Source organism: Zea mays, chromosome 7, assembly GCF_902167145.1.
Source record: "Zea mays cultivar B73 chromosome 7, Zm-B73-REFERENCE-NAM-5.0, whole genome shotgun sequence".
NCBI lineage: Eukaryota > Viridiplantae > Streptophyta > Magnoliopsida > Poales > Poaceae > Zea > Zea mays.
In genome coordinates, this window is record NC_050102.1 from 149,376,516 (window position 1) to 149,402,195 (window position 25,680).

At 45.3% G+C, this 25,680-nt stretch overlaps 2 protein-coding genes across 5 annotated transcripts; one reads left to right on the top strand and one right to left on the bottom strand.

Annotated features, from left to right (window-relative positions):
- The first annotated feature begins 125 nt into the window (after positions 1–125).
- On the top strand, positions 126–23,779 carry LOC103633092 (pantothenate kinase 2). Of its 4 annotated transcripts, none has more exons than XM_008654771.4 (23): positions 126–754; positions 1,328–1,540; positions 1,803–1,858; positions 2,223–2,339; positions 2,513–2,632; positions 2,706–2,800; positions 2,880–2,973; positions 3,364–3,495; positions 4,275–4,387; positions 4,490–4,682; positions 5,837–6,048; positions 6,404–6,445; positions 6,524–6,572; positions 7,341–7,423; positions 7,561–7,677; positions 7,753–7,816; positions 8,131–8,277; positions 8,404–8,556; positions 22,308–22,391; positions 22,487–22,681; positions 22,787–22,858; positions 23,244–23,360; positions 23,435–23,779. In XM_008654771.4, exons 1-22 carry the CDS (start codon positions 484–486, stop codon positions 23,331–23,333), a joined length of 2,712 nt encoding a protein of 903 aa, XP_008652993.1. In that variant the 5' UTR covers positions 126–483; the 3' UTR covers positions 23,334–23,360; positions 23,435–23,779. The 4 variants fall into 4 exon arrangements, with proteins under 4 accessions (XP_008652993.1, XP_008652992.1, XP_008652991.1 ...); XM_008654770.4 differs by having other exon boundaries at positions 182–754; positions 23,451–23,779; XM_008654769.4 differs by having other exon boundaries at positions 182–754; positions 23,244–23,356; positions 23,435–23,778.
- Position 23,780: 1 nt separating this feature from the next.
- LOC100283815 (glucan endo-1,3-beta-glucosidase, acidic isoform) lies at positions 23,781–25,193 on the bottom strand. Its single transcript, NM_001156713.1, has one exon. It carries the CDS (start codon positions 25,021–25,023, stop codon positions 23,977–23,979), a length of 1,047 nt encoding a protein of 348 aa, NP_001150185.1. The 5' UTR covers positions 25,024–25,193; the 3' UTR covers positions 23,781–23,976.
- Positions 25,194–25,680: the final 487 nt, after the last annotated feature.

Consider the following 25,680-nt stretch of genomic DNA (forward strand, 5'->3'; position numbering starts at 1 on the left):
TAATTCGTATCGATTTATACTGTTTCAATAATATTCTTTGTCTCTATAGATACAACAGTATAAATAATCGACTTTAATCTAAAGCAACTAGCAAGACATTGACATACAGTGTTTTTTTTTACTGCAACACACGGCATATGATATGAGCGAAGGTAATCAGTTTTTAGTGTTTCTGCAGCGTGGGCCCAATGAATCCCAAGTCCAAACATCAGTCAGATTTTGACATTTCCGCAGCGTTTCACCGAGAGCCACAAGCCCGCAAGCAACAAATCCGCGCTCCCTGATTCGCCATCCTCTTCACCAAGTTAGGCGACGACTGGCGCCCATCGTCGATTCCCCGTTCTCCGTTTCCGTCTCGCGTGTTTGGTGCTTTCGATCTCCCCAAGGCGGCAGGCGGCAGCGCCGTACGCGTTGCGGGAAGATTTTGGTTGGTGGATTGTTGGTGGCGGCTCCACTCCGTCCCAGTGCACTGGTCCAATCCAAATGGCGGCCAATAATAGCGACCCGATCCAGGATCAGCTGGGGGAAGGAGGGGCGGGCGTGAGGCACGAGGCTGAGGAGGAGGAGGTGGGGGAGGAGACGTCTTCTGCCGCGGCGCAGGCGACCGCGACGACGATGCTGCCCCGGTCGAGCTCGCGGCCGCAGCTGGACCTCAGCGGCGCGGCGATCCACGGGACGCTGGAGGACCGTAACCCTACCATCCTTTTGCCCAACCAGTCCGACGACATCTCTCACCTCGCCCTTGACATCGGCGGTACGTGCGTGCGCCGTGCGCGTCTCCTCGTCTCCGTTTCACTGTTGGACTCACCTAACGTTATCAACAGTGTTTATCGCTTCGTAGCAGTGTAAGTTTCTGTGTTGAGTTGGTTAAGCAAGGTAGATGAGATGCGGGTTTCTTAGCAATTTTCAGAAGTTGGCACTTCCGCCTGTTAGTTGCTAGCACTCCACACCGAACGTTGTCAGATTGCTACTGCATCTCAGCTCAGGACGACTGTGTCACTTAGTGCTTACCACTCAAAATGTGAACCATTCACCATTGTAAGAGTGTATCTGCGAATTGATAGTGGTGATACCGATAACATGCTACTTGCAACAGTAAGCCGTCAAGGTGGTACTCTGCATATGGCTTCCAACTCTTGTTGTTCCTCCTGAACTGTTAGGATATGTGCTTGATGGATTAAAATGTGCCAGTTTTCTATAATTGGTTCATAAATTTATTTTTCATTGTCAACCTGCAATTGCAAACAATAATTTCTCGACTGTCATAGGGTCTGACATTTTGTACTCTAAATTTTGAAAATGTATGTTTTGATTGTTTTTCCTCTAGGATCTCTTATAAAACTGGTGTACTTCTCGCGACATGCTGAGCTCTCCACTGAAGATAAGCACAAGATATCCACAAAGAGAAGACTTGGGATGTTTAATGGTGGCAGGAGAAGCTACCCGATTCTTGGAGGGAGGCTCCACTTCGTAAAGTTTGAGACTGGGAAGCTAAATGAATGTTTGGACTTCATTTCTTCCAAACAACTACATCGTGGTGGTATGCAAATATTAGTTTTTATTGTAAACAATTAGAATGTTGTCTTCGTCCTAGTTATTTCCATCACCTTGTTGACATAGTTTCACATTTGCGTGGGAAGGGCTTACCTCGGTTTATCCCGTCACTATGTGAGAGCCTCCAGCACTGGTTCTGCCCTGTTGACATAGTTTTGGTGTTCCTTCAATATTGCTTCTGTGTACCTACGAATCATGCTTCACCTGTATTTTCTTAGCATTGAATAGCAGTTATATATACGCTGCAGGAATTGATTCACCTTCATGGCGCTCTGGGGCTCAGTCTGATGACATTGTAATTAAGGTAAAAACTAAAGAGACAACATGATCGATATGTCTGAAGACTCCATATAACTATATAAGTATTAAGTAAATGTTTGGATTCAGGACACCTCAACAGTCCTTAAATAAGAAAAAAATAACAACAAATAGAAAAAGGGGAAAAGCCTACAGATCCTCTCATCCATTGAAAGGAAAAAGAGGAAGATGCTGAATTAATAGTCTTCACAGAAGTCTTTTTTTATGATTGAGTATCTGTTTAATGATGCATTAATAATTCTTTCGTTTATAGATCAGCATTACATACTTGATTTTTGCAAGCACATATTAGTTGTCCTTATTTGGTTTTATGGCCTATTTTGTTGCTGAGTGTAATATTTTGTGGAAAGGCAACAGGTGGTGGAGCATTCAAGTATGCAGATGTCTTCAAGGAAAGATTGGGAGTCAGCCTTGAAAAGGAAGATGAAATGGACTGTCTTGTGGCTGGAGCAAACTTTTTGCTTAAGGTTCCAATTTATTTACGCCATATTCCATTGTGCATATATATTGTATGTGATGTTTATAGTGGATTTTTGGAGATGTATTGACCTAATACATATTAATAATAAGTGTGATAATTCATGAATCGAAATTACTAATTGGCGGTAAGTAAATAACACTCTTTTTCTGCACTTGGCAGGCTATACGTCATGAAGCTTTTACACACATGGATGGCCAGAAGCAATATGTTCAGATTGATCAGAATGACTTGTTTCCCTTCCTTCTTGTTAATGTCGGATCTGGTGTTAGTATAATCAAGGTAACTTTGAGGTTAGCTTTATAGTTTGTTCTTTTGAGTTTCACTGGATCTTGTTGACCATTCTTTTTCAAAGGTTGATGGGCATGGGAAATTTCAGCGAGTAAGTGGGACAAATGTTGGTGGTGGTACGTACTGGGGATTGGGGAGGCTAATGACGAAGTGCAAAAGGTGTTATTTTTCTGCCCATGAACAACAGATATTTCTGTATCAAGTTTGATTTCTCTTAAACTCAATAATTCTTTTTCAGTTTTGATGAGTTGCTAGAGTTGAGCCAGCGTGGAGACAATAGCACCATGGACATGCTTGTAGGAGACATATATGGTGGTCTGGACTACTCCAAGGTTAATATTAGCATAAAATGTGCGAATATAAATAATTGTAAAACATGTTGATATTTCCCATAAGTTATTGTATGCATTGCTTAAAGCTGCAAGTCTGACCCGTCATTATGATCAATGTTATCAAATCATCTAATGGGTCCTAGTCGCCATGGCACCGATTAGTCCGACTAATCGTTATTTGTCACGATTAATCATGACTAATCATAGTGCATAGCTGATCGCCATGGCACCAACCAGCCTGGTTAATCATGACTAATCACGATTAGTCCGACGACTTGATAACGTTGATTAGGATAATATCCAGTGTGCACTGTATGTTGAACCAGCTGTTATTAAACTTCTTGTCTTATGTGGGTACTATTAATTATGCATGCTGTTGCTGTATGGCAGATTGGCCTTTCAGCATCTACAATTGCCTCTAGTTTTGGAAAGATAATTTCAGAAAACAAGGAGCTATCAGATTATAGACCTGAAGATATATCGCTCTCTCTGTTACGGATGATTTCATATAATATTGGCCAGGTATGTCAACCTTGTCAGGACATGGTATGGTAAATAACTAAATAAATGGTGAATGGCTGGTGAAATAAGTGTTCAAAGCAAATGGTTTAATACTTTCATCAGGCCTTTTCTATAGATACACACACTTGACAATAATTTTAAAAAGTTTTTTGAAAAATGTGAACAAGTAAACCAAACAGCAAATGGAGATTATCTAAATGTGGTATTTTTGTGTGCTTGATTTATCCAGGAATCTCGCCTAGCTTTGAGAGGCTGTGTTCTTTTCTGAAGAAGAGGCAATAAAATAACTAATAAGTGATATTTCAACGTTTTTATGCTATACACTGTGTTAGGTTGAAAAATTAATGAAATTAATACTAAGAGTGAGCAATGCCAAAGATGATACTAGATGTCAGTGCTAAACAGTGTTTTGAAATTGGTTCTTTGGTGGGTGAAGGTCTAATATAACTTTTATTGGTGCTCATAGCAATAAGTAAACTCACATATTTTTTATGCTTGATGTTGCATGCTAAATTGCTAAAATACAATTTGTAGTGTTTGGTCATTTCATTTATCATGCCTTGGTACATAGTTCCTTATTGGAACTTTGGAAGTACATTTGATTTTAAAGCTCCAAAGTGCCATTATTGTTGTTTTATCACTGAACAGTCATCTGTACCAATTCATACGAATACAAGCACATTTCACCTTTTCTGAAATATTCGGAAGTTATTTAAGTTATAGTGGTCTATTTTTCAACTCAATCGAAGCTATGGGCCCTGTTTCTTCATTTTTTGTAGATTTCCTATCTTAATGCACTTCGTTATGGACTCAAGAGGATATTTTTTGGTGGATTCTTCATCCGTGGTCATGCCTACACTATGGATACAATTTCTTTTGCAGTGCATTTCTGGTAAATAAGTTCCAAAATTATTCCCCCTCTTTTATGGTTTCATATGTTATTTATATTAATTTTGAAAATAATCTCGTCCCAATGTTCTTTGTGTTGGTAAAGGTCAAAAGGAGAGGCACAAGCTATGTTTCTGCGCCATGAGGGCTTTCTAGGAGCTCTTGGTGCATTTATGAGTTATGAGAAGCATGGTCTTGATGACTTAAGGGTACATCATTTGGTTGAACGCTTCCCAATGGGTGCTCCATATGTTGGTGGAAAGATTCACGGGCCACCTCTTGGAGATCTCAATGAGAAGGCAAGAGCATCTTCTCCTGATCATGCTTAAGTTTATGGCTATGATGGTTTGGTTATTTTTCTAAGTATGACATCCTCTACTAACACAAATTTGATGCTCGATAAATTACACCTTTGAAAACTCAAAATGAGTGTTAGATGTCACTCAATCTAACTATACGACGGACATGCACAAGAACCAAAAGGATCAACCAAAATTTTACCTATATTGAAAAGACTGCTAGAATTTTGTCGATAACCTTTTGCTACTATTTTATGTTGGAATGGGATAACATTTCCTTCTTATTCAACATAGTTTGTTAAATCTAGTTCACTTTTAATCGCCAATACAACAATAACAACAAAGCCTTTTAGTCCCAAGCAAGTGGGGTAGGCTAAAGTTGAAACCCAACATAAGTTACAAATCAAGGTTCAACATGTGGATAGCCGTTTTCCATTCGCTCTTATTTAATGCTAAATCTTTAGGTATATTCTATTCTTTCAAGTCTCCTTGTACTGCCTCTTCTCATATCAGCTTCGGCATTTCCCTGCTTCTCTTCCCATTACTATCACACTTTAGGATCCCACTACACACTGATGCCTCTGGAGATCTTCGTTGGACATATCCGAATCATCTCAATCAATGTTGGACAAGCTTTTCTTTAATTGATGCTACCCCTAGCCTATCACATATATCATCATTCCGGGCTCGATTCCTTCTTGTATGGCCACAAATGTAGCACAACATATGCATTTCGACAACATTTATCTGCTTCTTTAGCGTAATGGTTAAGGCTTTCGAGTAGCATCTCCAGGTTCTGGGTTCGATCCCCATCGAGGGCGAATTTCGGGCTTGGTTAAAAAAAATCCCCTCGCTGTGCCCCGCCCGCTCCCGGGTTACGTCCTGCGCGCCACACTTCAGCTGGGTCGTTGCAGAGTGGGTGGTGACGGCCCGCTAGTGATGAGGGTTAGGGTTTGGGGATTTTCGCGGCCGGGACCATGTTTTGGTCTCTTCTTAATATAATACCGGGAGGGCGGTCTTTCCCTCTCCGGCCGAGTTTTTTTTTTCTTTCGGGTTTCGTTTCCATTAGAATGGCTAGGTTCAACGTTGGCTTGCCAAACCTATCACAGCATCGCCCAAATTATTTTAAAATGTTTTCATTTTGAACTGTGCAGATATCATGGATGGAGAAGTTTGTGCAAAAGGGTACTCAGATTATAGCCCCTGTACCTATGGGAGTTCCAGCTACGACAGGTATGGGAGGCTTTGAAAGGCCGACTGCTAAGGGTGACATCTTGCGGTCAGATGCAAGTGCAGCGCTAAATGTCGGTGTTCTCCATCTTGTACCCACATTGGATGTATTTCCATTGTTGGAAGATCCAAAGACGTAAGATAACTGTTCTCATGTGTGTGGAAGTTAGTTAAATTTCATATTATCGAAAATGAAACTTCCTAGGTAGTTTAGTTCTATTTGTCAACCCTGAAATGACTATTTAAACATTAAAATGTTGTAGTAAAATCAGTACACAAATGGATCTCAACTTCTGTTTCCTAAAAGGCTCTAGAATTAGTGCTAAACATTATTTTGCATCAAATTACCAGTTCGTAAAGCTTTTCCTTGATAATTATTACAACAATAGTAATAAACAAGTTTCTGCATCTTTTTTCTAGAATGCAAGAAGTTTCAGCATATATCCAAGTTATCCAACCTTTTAAATCGTGATAATTGATCTGTTTTGCAGGTATGAACCAAACACAATTGATCTTGACCAGGATGAGTTCAAGTATTCTTCTATGTCTCTTACTTAAATATATATAATAGAAATTGAGTCCTTTGGTTATATTTGAGATCATCATGCTAGGTACTGGTTCAAGATTTTGTCAGATCATTCGCCGGACCTCGTGGACAAGGTATGATGTTGCACTTGCAAAGACATCTGCATAGTTCATCTTTTATTTATTCATGGCAATGTGTTAAAAAAGGTTTGCAAATGTCGTTCTCATTACAATCGTCAAGCCATCCGAGACTCTGTTTTCAGTATTTGCCATCTTAATCAGATATATCTCCTTCAGTTTCCGAATCCGTCTATGGAATGGCATCTCTGGTACAGTCGGAATGAGGCGGTCTGTAACCCCATAAGGCTAGAACCACACATCATTTGGAGCAGAAATTGTCTCACCCTTGATCTTGTGTTAACCAAATCCATTTTCTTAAAAATATCTAACTTCGTTATTGTTGGGTCCTTACAAGTAAGTATATTTGTCTGTAAACTGCCGGCTACTTGTAGTTTGCAACATTATACACACCACCTTTATTGGTTTCCACATAAGCAGGTATGCACCTGGCACAAATGTTTGCCAAAAGGAACACAGAGTATCCCTTGTTAATGGACTAGTTAACTTGAGTAACTAGTAGTTGTTTCCGTGGCTTAGCGAGCTTAGCTCCTTGACTGTATTGAAGGCAATATTTCCACTTCACTATCATCACAATCAAATTTACATTGAACTTGCATATTTTGGGCTGAGGTAGTACATGTATAGTTTTTCATTTTGTGGTAATACTGTATGAATTTAGGATATTTACCTGAATATCCATTTCTTGTCTGTTTGGGAGTAAATGGGATCCAGAAACTGTATATTCTTGAGTCTTGACTAACCTGTGCATTCTATCATTTGTAGGCAGTTGCTAGTGAAGGTGGGACTGATGATGCCAAAAGACGGGGTGATGCATTTGCACATGCCTTTTCTGCTCATCTGGCAAGGTAAAAAATGCTATTGCATGGCATTAGTTCCGAGGTTTTTGTTTCTTTGTGTACCACTATTGGCTGTGGATAGAATGCTAGTCTCATATGTCAATATTATCCGTTCTCTTTGCTACCTAACTGGTGTCTAAGGTTAGATTGATGGAGGAGCCAGCTGCTTATGGAAAGTTTGGTTTGGCCAACCTGTTGGAATTGAGAGAAGAATGTCTGAGGGAATTTCAGTTCGTTGATGCATATATTAGCATCAAGCAAAGGTTGGCTTCCTATATGTGCGCATGCATGTACACATACTCTCATTTATCTAACATTCTGGTATCTTCTGCTTGAAGGGAAAATGAAGCTTCACTGGCTGTTTTACCGGATCTTCTGATGGAACTTGATAGTATGAATGAGGTATATGATAGAGGAGCTTCTTTCTGCTTAATTCTGCACTTAACTGAAGTCATCTTAACATTTGCTTCTGTGATAGCTCAAGTTATCTACTTGCCATTATGCCAGTTTTCTATTGGCAACTGAAATTTTGGTTCAGACCACAACCATAAGTCCATTTTTAACAAAATTCCACTGTGTTTCTGGCAAAAGGCCAAAAGTAAAACACGCCAATGTCAGTGTTAGGGGTATTGCCATTGTTCTTATTTTTCTTTTCCCTATGTAGCGAAGCTATAACTCTAGATATTCACCTGAGTGTATATTTCATTGATATCCAGGAAGCTAGGCTGCTTGCACTAATTGAAGGTGTCCTTGCTGCAAATATATTTGATTGGGGGTCTCGAGCTTGTGTAGAACTTTATCACAAGGGAACTATAATAGAAATCTATCGCATGAGTCGCAAGAAGATGCAACGTCCTTGGCGGGCAAGTATTCCAAGTCTAAACTTTTTAAAATGTTACAGTTGCATTGCGACCTCTGAAAGTTATAAAAGATATAAAGAGTTGTGCTATCACAAACTATGTCATTAACTTTATGTACTTTTCTTGCAGATTGATGACTTTGACATGTTCAAAAAGAGAATGCTTACTGATAGGAAGGACCAATCATACAAAAGAGCACTGCTTTTTGTTGATAACTCAGGTGCTGATGTGGTCCTTGGAATGCTTCCTTTAGCTAGGGAGCTTTTACGCCATGGAACAGAGGTATGAATAAAAAGAGCAGACAGAATGCTGGCTGCAGAGATTCTATCAAGGGAACACACAATATATTGCATGCTAATATATACTCGTAGATCACATGTATATTCCCAATCAAGGGAACACACGATTCAATCAAGTAGAAATCAGGAGCTATACCTATTGCTAAGAAACTTTTATGGTAAAACTTTTTTTTTCGAATACGCAGGAGAGCTGCGTATCATTATATTAAGAAGAAAAAGGGGTGAGGTGTTAAAAACCTCGTACAACTCTACAAAAAAAACCACACACTATTGACTAGGTGCACTTGTACAAGGGAAGGACTGGACCCTACAACAAGCAGACTGGAGACCAAATCACCGATTAGTATGCTGAGGTAAAAGGATATCAGATAAACCCTAAGCCCCAACCCTACACCAAAGATGAGACTCATCCATCACCCAATTGATGACCTTGCTAGCCCTAGGCTATTCTCCGTTGAAGACACATCGATTGCAATGAATCCAAATGGCCCAAGCCCCTAACATGATAAGGGAGTTCAGACCCTTGCGCAACTTCTTATTGGAAGGGCCAATAAGGGTCAAGCTTACTTCCTCCCACCAGTCATCAAAGGAAGTAGAATTGAGACTAGGAGTGAGATGCTGCAAACCGACAGCTTTCAGGATATTAAACCAAACTTCCCTTGAGAATACACAGAATACTAGCAAATGATTCATAGTTTCTTCCTCCTGGTCACATAACAGACAACTTTGGCTCTCTTTAGACCCTTGTCTCTCTCTTCTTAATATATATCTAAAACGCAGTCCTCTTGCGTTTTTCGAGAAAAAACAGACAGCTTTGAGGGTGAGGCAGACCTTTCCTCGCTAGCCAGTCAGCGTCCAGCAACGCCCGTGCGCCACAAGTCACATGAAGAATTTACATTTTCCAGGAGCCCAGCTTTTCCAAATCTCCCCCATGACCTGAAAGTTGTTGAACCAATGAAGAAACCATCATAAGACGACTTGGCGGTATATTTTTCTGAGCTGGAGAGCAGCCATATATGCTTATCCTCTTGTTCCGGGTGCAAAATCCAGTTTGCAGCAAGGTCCCAGACTCTAAAAAAATCAGTCAACACATTAATAGTACCCTTAGTCGTATTTAAATTCATACCCTTAGTTTTGCCACCTTCCTCATTTTTACCCTTAGTCGTATTTTTTGCTCAGTTTTACCCTTCTGCTCTATAGCACTGGAAGGACAAAACTGAGCAAAAAACACGACTAAGGGTAAAAATGAGGACACCAACAAAACTAAGGGTACCACCTTAAAAAACCGTTAATAGTAATAGCCCCTCTTATGTCCTGTACCCAGCTCCCAGTAGTGGGCATCATGAACACTCCTCTTCTTAGCCCTTGAAGGGACTAACTTGACAAGATGAGGTGCCAACTGATGCAAACTTTGGCCATTTAACCATTTATCTATCCAAAACAGAGTATTCCTGCCATTACCCACCACAGATGAAACTGCCGCAGAAAAGAAGGCAAGAACTGAAGGGTGCACATGAATTATGAAGGCTGCCTAGGGTCGGTCAGGATCAGTTTTTTGTAACTAGAGCCAACGCAGTCTAAGGGCCCAACTCATATGCTGCAGGTGGGAGATGTCCTAGCCGCCAAGCTCTTTTGGCCTTGTAACCTTGTTCTAGGCCACCAAACAGTGCCCTCTCGTAGCTTCTTTTCTTCCTCTCCAAAGGAAACTTCTCCTAATTTTGTCTATAGCCTTTAGAGGCCAAGAAGGAAGGTCCATGGCCATGGCTAAATAAACCATCATCGAAGTGAGAACTGACTGAACAAGAATCAGCCTTCCAGCTCTGGATCGTAGGTCGGCTTTCCAACTAGGCAAACGATCGGCAATCTTATCAATGAACGGCTGAATGTGATGTTTACCAAGTCACTTCAGTGTAAGAGGCACCCTCAAGTATTTGCAAGGAAAATTGGCAACAAGACATGGAAGGAGATTATGGATAGTAGATAATTTTTCCTCCGAACAGTGAATGGGAAATACACTGCTTATTTCCATATTTGTTTTTAGCCCTAATGCCCCACCAAAAAACTTTAGGATGTCCGTAGTGATCTCAATATTAGAAGCCACAAGGTGTAGGAAGATCACCACATCATTGGCGTAAAGAGAAGTGCGGCTGAGCTCTGAGTTTGCAGGTAATGGTTTCAACAGACCGTCGTTAGCTGCCTTCTTTAACAGGTAGAATAAAACATCCATAACCAGAATGAACAGCATGGGGGAGAGTGGGTCCCTCTGCCGAAGGTCCCTTCTGTGGAGAATTTTTTGACCTGGTTCACCATTAAGCATCGCTTGAGTCAATGTCAATGCAGAAGCAAGGAGATTGCTCACAATATCACACCAAATTTGCCCAAAACCCAAATGCTTCATTACTTCTAACAGGAAAGACCACAAGACCGAATCAAAGGCTTTTGTGATATCCAACTTAAGAAGTATCCGACCAAGCCTTTTCTGGTGGAATAATTTAGCCGTCTGTTGAACTAGCATGAAGTTGTCAAGGTTGAATCTACCTTTAATAAAGGCACTTTGATTATGCGACAGCAACTTATCAAGAATTCAAGATGACCAGCCAATCTGTTAGCCAAAAACTTGGTGATGAGCTTAGCAAAAGAATGACTTCACGAGAGAGGCATCCTCCTTTTTGGGAAGAAGAATAATGTAGGCTGAATTGAGTAGGTCAAAGTTCAGCAGCCTCCTATTCCAGACTACCATAGCAGCAGCCATAATATCCCCCTTTATAATTTGCCAACATGATTTATAAAATTGTCCTGTAAACCCATCAGGGCCAGGAGCCTTATTGGAAGGCAGGGATAAGATGGTTTTCTAGATTTCATCCTCAGTAAAAGGACTGTCCAGCATGGAAAGGTCATGAGAGGGGATGTGCAGGTGTTCCAGATTTATAGAGTGCTCTCTGTCAGTTGAACAACCCACCAGATTGAAGTAGAAATCATTAAGCAACATCTCCTTATCCTCGTGTCTGGACAAAATGAGACCATCAGAGGATAATAGATTACCAATAAAATTCTTGCCTTGCAGGTGGAAGAAAACAGTGTTAGCATCCCCCTTAGCCATCTAGGTGATCCTAGAGCGGCTCCGAGCCATAGAGCGCTGCAAGGAGGAAAGAGCCACAATGTGACTATCAAGCTGATCTAGCAGCCACTTCTCTAACACAGATAATGGCCTTTTATCCTGGGCAATCTGGAATTTATGCAAAATTTCACGCGCCATCCCAAGCTGAGATATAATGTTTCCTACCCTTTTATGAGACCATCTTTGAAGATGTCTGACAATGGCTCCAAAATTTCTAGAAAGGGTTTCAAAAGGGCAATAAGAGGGAGAAATCGAGTTCCAAGTGATATCTACTGCCAGCCGCTGCACACCCTCACCTGTCGGCCACCCACCGGCTCCCCACACCGCGTCCGCTCCCATTTCTTCCCAGCCGCCGGCGCCCCAACACCGGCTGCTTCTCTGCGCCGTCATCCGCCAGATCCCCGCGTCGTCGGGTTCTTCAACCCAGCGCGGGCCTAATGGACTCCCTAATCGCCACCGCTGCCGCGGCACTGCAGGTCGTCGCCGCTGCCGTCCCTAGTCTGGCCCTCAACCCTGCTGCATACAACGCCTCAGCCGCAGCCAGCACAACCGCTGTGGCCTGCACCACCACTGCGCTCAGCCCTCTTGCCCCTAGCGCAGTCGCTATTGCCACTGCGGCCAGCGCGCGTGCATCCGGCCTTCTCCCCTCCGGGCTCGGCTTCTCGGGGTACCTGACGTGCACGGGCGCTCTCGCCCACACCATGGAATCGGGCGCCATCTCGCTGGCCCGCTTCTCCCCGCAGCCGCCCTGGCTTCCCCACCACTCGCCCGCTCGTCGTTGACGCCACCTGGGCACCCCTGGCGCCCTCCACCGACTCCGCGCTGGTCTCCGCCATCGCCACCATCCAGACCGCCCTAGCTACCTCGCAGGTGCGCGCCGCGTCCCTCGCCCTGGAGCAAGAGCATGCCATGGGCGCTGCTCTGAGCGCCCAGATGCCCACCACAAAGCGCCTCATCCTCGACCCTGCTCCGGTTGTCCATGAGGCTCCTCCGCTCACTCCCGAGGCCCCCCTCACCTCTGGTCTCAACGCCGACCACATCGCCGCACTCCATGCTCAGGCCGTTGGGCTACACAACATCCGGTCTTTCGTGCCCATCGTGTTGGACCCGGTGTCCTCCCACTACCCTGGTTGGTAGGGTCATGTCCTCACGCTTCGGCGGTATGCTCTCACCGACCACGTCCTCGACGACCTCGTCGCCCCGTCGTCTCCATCCTGGTGCCTGATGGACAGTGTGGTGCTCTCGTGGCTCCACGACACCATCACTGTCGAGCTACAGGACATCATCCATGACCAGGTGTACACTGGCCAGGGTCGACGAGGTCAAAAAAAGGGTTGCAATGATCAACACTCTCCCACTACAGGGGCAGACCAGCCAAAAAGGGCTGCAAGCGCCTAAATATGGGAAGGGGAGAGAGGCTGGTCAAACAACTTGTTGTAACGATCCAGAGCCTCCTGATCAATGCCTTCGTTCTCATCAATCACGTGCAGGACCCTCATCACCTTCTTAAATCTTGTCTGACCATCGCTGAAAGCAGCCAGGTTCTCGACGCCAATTCTAGCAATACGCCGGCTACAGCGTGGAGGAATAGCACATGAGTTTGCAACCCTTGGTCTAACAACCTGAGGAGCCGGCAAGATATGCTCTAAAGACTTGGTATTGATAACCATGTATCTGAAGGAAGATCTGAGCTGAGCTGATTTGAGTTGGGCGATTCAGAAGGCAAATTGGAGTCATCAACAGAAACATTACTAGAACTCAGAACAATCTGAGAATCGACCAACGAAACATGAGGGTGATGCTGTAAAACCCGACTTCTTCTGGAATAGACCTTCGGGGGCTTGCAACACAGGGTTCTAGAAGGAACCATTTCTAGATTACATGAAGGGACATTCTCGGGAACCACAGGGGAGCATGCCTTTTTAGCCAAAAGATCTCCAAGGATATGCTCAATGCGGAGCGAGGATGCAGAGTTGCCCGAACACAGATATCCAGGGGCAACGACAAGTTGGAGGGAGTTATTATTCCAAGCAGTTGGCCTAGCAGGACCCGAAGAGGCGGGAGAAGAAACGTCCGGTGCAATTAAGACATTGGTATACATAGGCGCCGCCAACTCAGAGACCGAAGAGGTTGGGAGAGCTGACGCATCAACTGGTCCAACAAACATCTGAAACGAAGCGTCATTCGCCGCCTAGGAGGAGGTTGCAAATGCAGGCGCCGCTAACCCATCAATCGGAGAGACCGGGAGGGTTAGGGCATCGACTGGCCCACCGAACTCTGAATTCGAAGGGACTCGCGGCCCTAGGCACGAGTGAACCGAAGCACGGACTAAAGTAGATTGGGGCTGGGAGCTGAAACGACGCTTCTACCGGCTACCAGAGCCGCGATCCCGGCCATCGTCGCGGCTGCCTGGAGACGGCAAAGGTGGGGGATGGGGCTCCACCGACGACCGTTCCGGGTGAGACACCAAGATCGAAACAGGGTGACCACCGTGCGCGGGAACGAAAGCACATCCCCCACATGAACTGGCGGCTCTTCCACATGGAGGTCTACGATCGACGGTAGGCCCTCAGGATCAGCACACCAAACCCTCATCTTGAACACAGACAGGTCGACACCTTTAGTGACAGGCTGCAAATCAAGGACTAGACAGTGTCCATCAAGAAGCTCCTCTACGGTACAGATCTCCTAGAGATGAATTGGAAGACCATGAAGCTTAACGTCGAGCAGTCGAGGCAAAGCACCACCACCGGAGGCCATGAAATGACGAGTCCATCTTCTGATGTGCAGTCGGAGGGGAGACGCGTAGAGAGATTGATCACCATTGATCACCCGATCAACCAGCTCGACGTTGGGGAGGAGGGTGACAAAGGTGTTCGGCGCAACACGACGTAGGTCGAGCGCATCAGCCTCAAGATCATATCTCGAGATGAGCGCATTAGAGACCTCACGATCCACAACGGAGACGAGCAAAGCATGTCGTAGATCGTCTTCAATTTGAGCGATCCTCCTGGAGCGCTTGATGAAGCGCAAAGGCCGGGCAACGTCGACGGGAAGGATGCGATCAACCTCCAGCGTCGCGGTCACCACGGTCCTCAACACCGAGCCCCCTGCTAGCCCTCCGTCGTCTATGCCCCAGGCGAGTACGTCTATGACCGCCATGCTGGAGCCTAGACCACCGCCTCCACCGGAGCCTGCAACGAAGCCACCATCATGATCTCCCTCCTTGCAAACCGAGGCCTCCATGGTAGACGAAGAGTGGGAGACAGGACGCCACACCAAGGTCCGTCGTGGTAAACGTGAGGTCGTCCACCGGCGCGAGCACATGTTAGCACGGTGCCCAGGCAGCCTGCAGAGGAAACACCTCACTGGACGACGACACAGTCGCACACTGGGAAGGCGAGAAACAGTTGAAACATCTACCACGCAGGTCGGTAGGGATAGGCCTGGGGCGAGGCTTCGAAGGACGAGAACTGCACCAACGAGCACGATGATTCATGACCGTAACCCAACCATCCCTAGGAACGCCAGCAAGGGGGGCTGGACGGGAGGGTTGGAGGAGGTGAACACATCCTTATATGAAGGTTGCCTCCCAGAGTGACCGCCACCATCATCACTCCAGCGCTGGGCCTTTGAACGACCAGCAGGAAAGGAGTCCAGGGAGGAGAGGGGTCTCGGCTCAGGGGAGGGAAGTGTTGTGGCCGTCGAGCCTAGAGTAGACACCAGCGTGAGGCTCTTGGGGGTTCGAGCGCCGGGGGGAGGGAGGCGAGAGACACATACTGATCTCCACTTTTATGGTAGAACTTAAATGGCATAATTAGAGCTATACTTATTGGTGAGAAGCTTTTTATAGGAGATATCAATGTGCATGTATGTACAACAAGTGCAGGTTTCGTGGCGGTTCATAGAGATTTTGGGTATGATCATAGAAATCAGGAGTGAAAGGAAGTCTTGAACTTTGTTGTGCTTTTGACCTATTGATAGACAACACTTTCTTTAGGAAGAGACTCACATTTAGTGACCTATAGTAGTGGGGCTAGTGACCAACACTCTAGTCAAATTGGCTTTGTCCTCAAAAGAAAAAAAGGATAAACGAACATGTTTGTGCTTGGATTGCAAGGCGATACTTGGTGAGTGTATGTCATGGACCTTCGGTCCATGGGGGTAGTTGTCTTCTCCGGCGAGGTTATACCCCTCTGCCGCAGGCTTGGTTCTAGGGTAGCAGCCCTAGGCGCTTGAGAGGGTCATTGCAAGGGAGAGAGATTGGTTTGATAATTGATCTTGCTTGATTTATTCCCTGCTGCCATGCGGCTTATAAATAGCCCTATGGCTAACCAACTTCTCCTACAAACTCTCAACTAACTCCTACTTTTTTGGACTTATCTGATGCTAACTAACTCTCCACAATTCTCTCATCTCAATCTTATTCTCTAGCCTTATCCCAGCTCATCTCAATCTTGTTCTCTAGCCTTATCCCAGCCTGGTTGTTGCCTCTCGCTCCCTATGATGCCCATGACATCTCCCCCTCCCTTGAGGACCAGCTCGTCCTCGAGCTGCCATAGACTTACCTGACACGACTTAAGGTTAAGCCTTTTACATCTCGACTTACCTTTATTATTTAAGACGAAAATACAAAATAATTGTGGAACTAAAATATAAATTTGAACTGCAGCTATGTCCTCCTGTCCTCCTGGATCCCAAGGAAAGAGCTGAACTGCGGACTTCACGTTGGATGAAAGGTGAAGGAGAAACCAACCCGTCCTTATGTTGGGTCTGTCCAGCACCAAGGCAGTTGCCCGAATGAAGGAGACGACCCTCTTTGGCCGTGCAGGGGGGCTGCATACCCAGATCTCGACTTCTGCAGGGGGTTCAAAAAGTATAGACGAGACCTGATGGTTGGGCGCGCAGGCTGCGAGTTGGTGCAGCGATGAGCTGATCAGCAAGTGCAGCTTCCGCACCGCCCGCCTAACAAGGAAGCCGCGCACTGCGGCTTGCAGGCGCACCACGGCCTGCTCATGTGATGACGGCCATGGGGTGGCCCTGGAGGCCACAGCAAGGTGCTTCTCCCCACGAAGGGACTGTACCTGGCAGCGTGCCAGGAACCCTCGCGCTGCCGCCTGAAGCCGCACCGCTGCTTGGAGTTCCTTTTCTGTCTTCTCCTTGTAGCGGTGGAACATCACAACGAATTGATCCCACTTCTCTTCGAGCCGAGTGAATGCATCTAGAGTTGTTGAGGGCGGGTGGGAGGGCGTTGCGGCGGCAGATGGCGCGGCGGCTGGTGGTGGTGAGGGATGGGCGGCTGGTGGTGGTGAGGATAACCTGGCTCTGATACCAGGTGTCATGGACCTTCGGTCCATGGGGGTAGTTGTCTTCTCCGGCGAGGTTATACCCCTCTGCCGCAGGCTTGGTTCTAGGGTAGCAGCCCTAGGCGCTTGAGAGGGTCATTGCAAGGGAGAGAGATTGGTTTGATAATTGATCTTGCTTGATTTATTCCCTGCTGCCATGCGGCTTATAAATAGCCCTATGGCTAACCAACTTCTCCTACAAACTCTCAACTAACTCCTACTTTTTTGGACTTATCTGATGCTAACTAACTCTCCACAATTCTCTCATCTCAATCTTATTCTCTAGCCTTATCCCAGCTCATCTCAATCTTGTTCTCTAGCCTTATCCCAGCCTGGTTGTTGCCTCTCGCTCCCTATGATGCCCATGACAGTGTATTGCCTCTCAGCATAAGCTTTTGGTGGTGGCCTTTCGTTTTCAGGTGTGTGTTTGTAGGGATAAACAAGCTAAGATTTCGAGAACAAAGTGGTGGAAGAAGAAGATGAAGCAAACAACATGTGGGAAAAGATAACAACCTACAATCAGAAGGTGGCCTCAGAGGTGTGTGGAGCAACCAAAGGAAGTAGAGGCGAAGCTAAAGATACTTGATGGTGGAACGAGGAAGTCTAAAGGGCTATTTAGGAAAAGAAAGAATGTTATAGACGTTTGTACCATCATAAGGGTGTGGACAATATAGAGAAGTATAAGGTAGCAAAGAAGACCACAAAGCAAGCTATAAGTGTGGCAAAGGATAGGGCGTACGAGGATCTTTACCAACACTTGAGTATGAAGTAAGGAGAGAGTAACATATATAGGATGGCTAGGGTCCGTGAGAGGAAGACAAGGGACTTCAATCAATTTTAAGTGCATTAAGGATGAAACAGAGCACCACTTGGTGAAGGACGGGAACAGATATATATATATGGCGAGAGTATTTTGTCAAATTGTTCAAATAGGGAAAATGGTGACATAACCTTTCAGTTGGACGACTCTTTTGATGACACCAATAGACAATGTAGGATCCAAGAATATAAAGTTAGAGAAGCATTGAAAAAGATGAAAGGGACAAGGCGATGGGCCCTGGTGGTATCCCAATTGAGTCACGAAGATGCCTCAGGGACAGCTATAGTATGGCTAACCAAATTGTTCAACCATATCTTTCGGTCAAACAAGATGTCTAATGAGTGAAGTATATTGGTACCGATCTACGAGAATAAGGGAGATTCAAAGTTGTACTAATTACCGGAGAATTAAGTTGATAAAGCATATTATGAAGTTGTGGGAGAGAGTTATTGAACATAGTTTTCGAGGAATAATGAGGTTCTCTATGAACCAATTTGGTTTTATACTTGGAAAGTCAATCATGGAAGCTATTTTCTTGATAAGACAAGTGATGAAGCTTCCATGTTAGGATAGAACTGATGCTGTTCATGACAAGTATGGACGTGTTAGGATGGTTAATTTCAAAAGCTAATCTAGAAAATCTGCTGCAACCATTGTCTTCTAGACCTTTGCAACACAGAGTGTCCTTGTATGCTGATGATGTGATCATGTTTTTGCATCCAAAAGAATCTGATATTCAACTGGTTCTAAAAAATTTAGAGATTTTTAGAGAAGCTTCAGGGCTGAAAACCAACATCCAAAAAAGCAGTGTGTACCCAATTAGATGTGGGGAAGAGGAAGTGGCGACCCTTCAGGAGTGTCTCCCTTGTGAGATCTCTTCTTTCCCCTGTAAATACCTTGGCCTGCCTCTGTCTTTGAGCAAGCTTTCCAGAAATCAAACTCAATACATAATCGACAATATTTCTGACCAGCTCCCTGGGTGGAAAGCTGACTTGATGACTAGAGCTGGAAGAAAAGTGCAAGTTCAATATGTTATGACAGGAATGATCATCTACCTTGCAATAGCGGTGGACTTACCTCCAAGAGTTCTCAAGGATATTGATAAAATTAGGAAAGGATTCCTGTGGCGTGGAAAAAAGAAGTCAGAGGGGGACACTGCCTGGTGGCTTGGGGTAGAGTGTGCAGTCAGTTGAGTTGGGAGGATTGGGCATTTTCAGCCTTAAAGTGCTTGGTTGGGCTTTGAGAATGAGATGGTTGTGGCTGGCTAAAGTGGAACCTGATAAACCTTGGGCAGGACTCCCTATGCATTTTCCTTCAAAGGTGAAATTCTTCTTTCATGCTGCCATTCACACGGAAATTGGCAATGGATACTCGACACTTTTTTGGGAAGATAGATGGATTCATGGACGAAATGTGATGGATATTGCTCCTAGATTGCTACTAGCTGTTTCAAGGCGAATTCAAAACAGTAGAACTGTTCATACATCTCTAGCAAATAGTAGTTGGCTAAATGACATCCAAGGAGCTCTTACTGTGGAGGTCCTTGCTGATTATCTTGATCTTTGGGCTGCTATTCTCACAGTAAACATAAATCCGCATAGAGAGGACAAACACATTTTTAGGCTTGCTCATAACGGCAAATACTCTGTCAAAGTAGCCTATGAGAGTTTATTTATTGGGTCAACATATTTTGAGCATTGTGACAGAGTTTGGCACTCCTGGTCCCCCCCAAATGCAAATTTTTCCTATGGCTTGTGGCGCTGCAGAGGTGTTGGACAGCTGACAGACTACAGAGGAGGGGGCTTGATCACCCTGATCAGTGCCCTCTTTGTGACCAGGAAATGGAAACCATTGACCATCTCGTGAGCTGTGTGTTTGCAAGAAATTACTGGTTCAAGCTGATGAGAAAGGTTAATCTCCAGAATTTCACTCCTTATGTCTATGAAGAGAATACCATGCTCTGGTGGAAAAGATGTAGTGATCAGTTGCATGGAATTGCCAGAAAAGGGCTAAACTCGCTTATCAGTCTCGGCCTCTGGATATTGTGGAACCATCGAAACGCCTGTGTTTTTGACGGCCTTTCTCCCTGCCTTAATGAAGCCATCAAGAGGACCGAGGAGGAGATGGATCTGTGGGTGTTAGGAGGGGCTACAAACTTAGGTCTCCTAACAGCCCCAATCCCAGGTCTTTAGATCAAAGTGGTTTCTGGTTCCTTTTATTTATGGATGTATTTTTGTTTCTTTGTTTTCGACCACCGTAATGGGGGTCTTCTTGTACTGATCCATTTTGGATCCTTTTTTCTTCCTTCTTAATGGAAAGATGCGCATGTCTCTTGCGTGTTCGAGAAAAAAATGAAGCAAACATGGAAGGGGAAACTCTGAACCACTTGCTTGTGAATTATGTCTTCTCAAGGATTTTCTGGTACAACCTGCTAAGAAAGTTCAGGCTGCATAGTTTAGCCCCACAGCCAGATGCAGTTTCTTTTATGGATTGGTGGGAGATGGTATCATAGACAACAAATGGTATGGTCAGGGAAGGTCTTGACTCCCTCATCATTTTAGGATCGTGGATGATTTGGAAGCATCGTAATAGAGTCATTTTTTATGGAGGGTCTCCCAGCCTTCCTCTGATTATGGAGCATGCAGATGAGGAAAGAAGAGGCTGGGAAATTGCTGAAGCCAAAGGGCTCTCCTTCTTGGCTGCCCCCTGCATAGGTTGCTGTAGGGAGTGTGTGTGTGGGTGTTTTTATGGATCCTTTCATGTATGAGTGTTACTGGCCTCCATAGGGAGTGCGTTGTTGTTTTTTGGGTCTCTTAGACCCTTGTCTCTCTCTTCTTAATATATATCTAAAACGCAGTCCTCTTGCGTTTTTCGAGAAAAAAAAGTGATGAAGCATGATAGGGAGCAAAAGTAGGACCTACACATGGTTTTATTGACTTGGCGAAGGCTAATGCCAAAATATCAAGGAATGTTATGTGGTGGGCTTTAGACAAATGTAAAGTTCCAATGAAGTATGTTGGACTCATTAAGTACATGTACAACATGGTTGTGATTAGTATTCGAACAAGTGACGGAGACACAAATGACTTCCCGATTAGAATAGGACTACATCAAGGGTTAGCTTTGAGCCTTTACCTTCTTGCCTTGGTGATGGATGAGGACACGAGGTACATATAAGTTGATGAAAGTTGTGCAGGAGTAAATAGGAAACTAGAGTTGTGATGGGGAACACTAGAGTCCAAAGGTTTTAGACTCATTAGAACTAAAACTCGATATATGGGAAGTGACTTTGATGCTATTACACATGAGGAAGGATATGTTAGTTTGGAAGGTCAAGTAGTGCTCTAGAAGAATACCTTTTGGTATCTAGGATCAATGTTATAGAGATACGAGGTATTGATGAAAATGTTAGCCATAGAATCGAAGCAAGGTGGATGAAGTGGTGTCAAGCATATGGCGTTCTATATGACAAGAGGGTACTACAGAATCTAAAAGTTTTATAGGACACGGTTATACCTGCTATGTTGTATGGTGTAGAATATTAGCCTACAAAAAGACATGTTCAACAGATAAGTGTTATGAAAATGCATATGTTGTGTTGGATTTGTGGCAATATGCCATGTTCAATTGAAGTAGGCTTATCCAGCACCGTTTGAGATAGTTTAGGTATGTCCAACGGAGAGTTCCTGAGTCATCAGTGCGTAATGGGATCTTAAGGCACGATAGCATTGGGAAGAGAGACAGGGGAAGGGCGAAGTTGACATGAGAAGAGACAATAAAAGGGAACTTGAAAGGATGCAATATATTCAAAGATTTAACCTTGAATATGAGTGCATAGAAAATAGCTATTGATGTGTCTGAACCTTGACTTGTGGTTTCTGTTGGGTTTTAGCTCTAACGTACCCCAACTTGCTTGAGACTAAAGACTATTGTTGTTGAAGATATGGACTCCATGAAAAATCTGGAAGATATCCTTGGTGAATGTCGCGATACTTTCTGAAAGATCTTATTTTTTACAGCCTCTAGCTGAGTTGGTTAGGTGGTCTAAGTAGCACTTCTCAGGTACTGGGTTCGACTCCTCGTGTGAGCGAATTTCAGGTTATGGTTAAAAAAAAATCATCGTCTATCCCACACCAAATTCATCGTCGTTCTCACATAAGCTACGGTGCCGTTGTGTATGGTTGCCCAGGGGTTCGGGAGTTTTCTCGACCTATGTGAGAAGGTCTTCTTAATATAATATCGTGGGGGTGGTCTTACCCCTGCAGGTCGAGTTTTTTTTATTTTTGACAGCCCATGGCTGAAAAATGGAGATGATTTTAGCTTTCCGACTGACCGTGTAAAATAATCATAGAACTGAAGGAGACCTTCAATTTTATCCCATTTGGTGATTACTTATGGAATATACAATTGTCATAAATTTTCTATTGATAATAGATGTTTAATTTGATCAGGTAGTTCTTGTTGCAAATTCGTTGCCGGCTTTGAATGATGTTACCGCTAATGAACTTCCAGAAGTTATAGCTGAAGCCTCAAAGGTACAAAGTGGTGCTACCTTGCCATTTAGCTGCATTATTTATCGTTGGCAGCTCTAAGTTCATATAATGATATAACTCATGATAATGTATCACAGCACTGTGGTATCCTTCGGAAAGCTGCAGAAGCTGGTGGATTGATAGTCGATGCAATGGCTGGCATCCAAGATGATCTCAAGGATGAGACAGTGTCAGTGCCACTAATGGTTGTTGAGAATGGATGCGGCAGTCCATGTATTGATTTCCGGCAGGTTAGCTCAGAGCTTGCTGCTGCTGCAAAGGATGCAGATTTGGTAAGAAGGCTGTAGCATTTGAACTGAATGCATTTTCTCATGCAAAAATCGTTTGCAATGTTCTGTTATTTATAATATGTTGGCTTGCTTTCCAATACAATGCAGTTAATTTTAGAAGGCATGGGGCGATCACTGCATACCAACCTCAATGCCCGTTTTAAGTGTGATGCTCTAAAGGTACTTGTTTCTTTCTGCAAACCTTACCTATTTGTTGCTACACAAGTACGCAGGCAACCTTGATAGTTCTAAGGGCCTAGAAATTTCCTCATCTTACAAAGAAGGAATCATAGATTTTGCATTTAAGATTAAGAAAAAAAGGATGTGCAGTACATTTTATGGTTAGATCAGTTGCAGATCATAATTACAACAATATTTTCAGTCATAGACACTGAACTGCACTCCAAATTCCAATGATTTTAATTACCAATGTAGCTTTAACTGAAGCTGGAACTTCCTTACATTTCTATCAGTTTGCTGGAGCTAAGGAGCAGAATATCTAATCAGTGTTATGTCCCACCTAATCATGTATGCCATTTTTTACATGTCGAGCTTTTATGCGCAGCTTGCTATGGTCAAGAATCAGCGATTGGCAGAAAAACTCTTCAATGGGAGTCTATACGACTGCATCTGTAAATTTGAACCAGTTCCTTAACAACATGGTAGCGACTGCGGAGGGTTGGTATTGCTCACTAGTTTTTCCACGGCATTGCTCAAATCTGGTATCTGTTCTTCAGTTTAATCACCCGTTTTCAGTTGTGTCATCTTGCAGCAACTAGCAGAAGCAGCTTGATTGGTGTAGCCGGTGAGACAGAAACAATCATACAGCGTACGGCATAACCGATCCTTCCATGTACGGGGTACAAGAAACGCCCTTTCAATAAAACAATAACAGTGTTTTCTGAAACGATATAATAAAGGCTCTAAAGGCTCTTTCCAGAAATATTGAAGGGAAAAGTTTGAGCCAGCAACTGGAGTTCGTGTTTAAGCCAGAACTAGTTAGCAGCCTACCATGGCGAAAGTAACATACTCGAACCAATCTTGGAAAGATCCTGTCATTCTTGTGCCATGCTCGAATCAATCCATAAATTGTTCAGACACTGCCGGGACAATGCCATCACTCAAATGCTAAGAATCAGTTATTAGTCTTCGCATGTGGGCAACTATAATAAATCAATAAACGACACAGTAGTCACGAGACATGTAAAACAAGAGGGGATGTGAGGCATTTTTTCTTCAGCATACACCAGTTGATCCACTAATCAACAAGCCGTCCATCGCTCCAGAAACTACCAGCTCTAGGCAAAGTTGATGTCATACGCCTTACTGCCGTCCGCCCTGAAGATGCCAAAGTGGCGCTCGAACTCGGGGCCGGGCTTGCCGTCCTCGTCGTACAAGTCGAACAGGAACACCTCCACGGGCACGCCGGGCCGCTTCGGCGTGCCGACGCCGCGCGCCGCCCTCTCCACAATCTTGGCGTTGTACGCTGCGGCGTTCTGCGGGGTGGCGGCCGGGTGCCCCGCGGTTGGCCACCCGGTCTCGGTCACCGCGACCGGCACGCCGTCGAACCCCTCCTTCTCCAGCGCGGCCACCAGCGCGTCTACCGTGGCGTCGAACAGGTTCGTGTACACCAGCGCGCCGTCCTGCACCGGCGCCGCGCCCGCTCCGAAGAGCGCGTACGCGAGCTGCACGTTCGCCGGGTCGTTCACGTGGCTGATGAAAGGGTAGGCGTTCACCATGAAGGGCGCACCGGTGTCGGCCAGGAACCGCAGCATGGGGCGGAGGACGGGGAGGGAGGCGGCGTCGAACGCGCCGGCGGAGGGCGGGTACGAGGCGGCCAGCACCGAGGAGGCGTGCGCGGAGGAGACCTTGACCCTGCCGTCCAGCCCCAGGGTGGCGAGCGCGGCGTGCAGGTTCCGCATGGCCGGCACGAGGTGAGGCGCATAGAACTGGTTGTTGTACAGCACCTCGTTGCCGACGGCGAGGCACCGGACGCGCTCGGCGGGGGCGTGGGCCAGGACCGCGGACCGCAGCCACTGCGCCGCGCCCTCGGGCCCCGCCGCGGCCAGGAAGGTGAGGTTCTCGTTGGGCACGCCCACCATGAGGTCGATGCCCGCCGCGGCGAAGGCCGGGAGCACGGCCGGGTCCGGCAGGAAGAGCCGCGCCTTGGTGATCCCGTTCCGCTTGAGCAGTGCCGCGGCGGCCGACGGCGGCGGGAGGTTACTGCCAACGCGGCCGTGGCAGATGCCGATCTTGCCCGCGTCACCGGCCGCCGCCGCCACTGCCATCGACGCGACGGCGAGGAGGACGTGGCCGAGAAGACACAAGGCTATTCTCGTGGCCATTGGTGAAGGAAAGAAGGAAGGAAGAATGCCACGCTTTGGTTGTGTTGTCGCCGTTAAATAGATTCTGCTTTGGCAAGAATTGTATGGTTCTGGTTGCTTGTAGTTGTAGTTGTGGCAGATCGAGGAAGTTAAGGTTGAGACTTGAGGATGGGCTTTGTGGCAGATCCACGTGGGTCACTGCTTGGTTATGATGCTTATGGTCTTTTGATGGGCTGTTTGGATCGGGTTGGTAGTGGCCGTTGACACACATAGCCGTTGGTTTTTCAAACTATGCTTTTGTGCTAAGCAAGGAACGGCCGTACCTGAGAATCTGATATGCACGCCCACTGGCACGCGCGGGGCTGAATTTTGAAATGGCAAGAAAAAACGTCCACATTGATCAAACCGTTGCTGTGACTACTAGGTTGCGTTTGTTGGCAAGCAGTCCTTCTGTGCAAGCGTGCAAGCAAACCATCTGATCCATTAGATCGTGATTCAACCGTAGGTCACATTTAACACTTAAACCCTTCCACCACCAGCTCAATAATCTTTATAAAAAACTCCCTAACAAATCATAGTTGTATCTGTGGTTGGATCGTAATCTAATGGATCAGATGGTTTGATTGCACGCTTGCACAGAAGGACTGCTTGCATAACAGTCGTTACCGCGTTTGTTTG

What these genes read in the sequence shown, in the direction of transcription:
- LOC103633092 (XM_008654771.4), top strand. Translation starts at nt 484, where the DNA reads ATGGCGGCCAATAATAGCGACCCGATCCAGGATCAGCTGGGGGAAGGA. An exon ending in CTGATGACATTGTAATTAAG is followed by an intron (nt 1,859 to 2,222) that starts GTAAAAACTAAA and finishes TTTTGTGGAAAG; the next exon opens with GCAACAGGTGGTGGAGCATT. An exon ending in TTATAGCTGAAGCCTCAAAG is followed by an intron (nt 22,392 to 22,486) that starts GTACAAAGTGGT and finishes AATGTATCACAG; the next exon opens with CACTGTGGTATCCTTCGGAA.
- LOC100283815 (NM_001156713.1), bottom strand. Translation starts at nt 25,023, where the DNA reads ATGGCCACGAGAATAGCCTTGTGTCTTCTCGGCCACGTCCTCCTCGCC.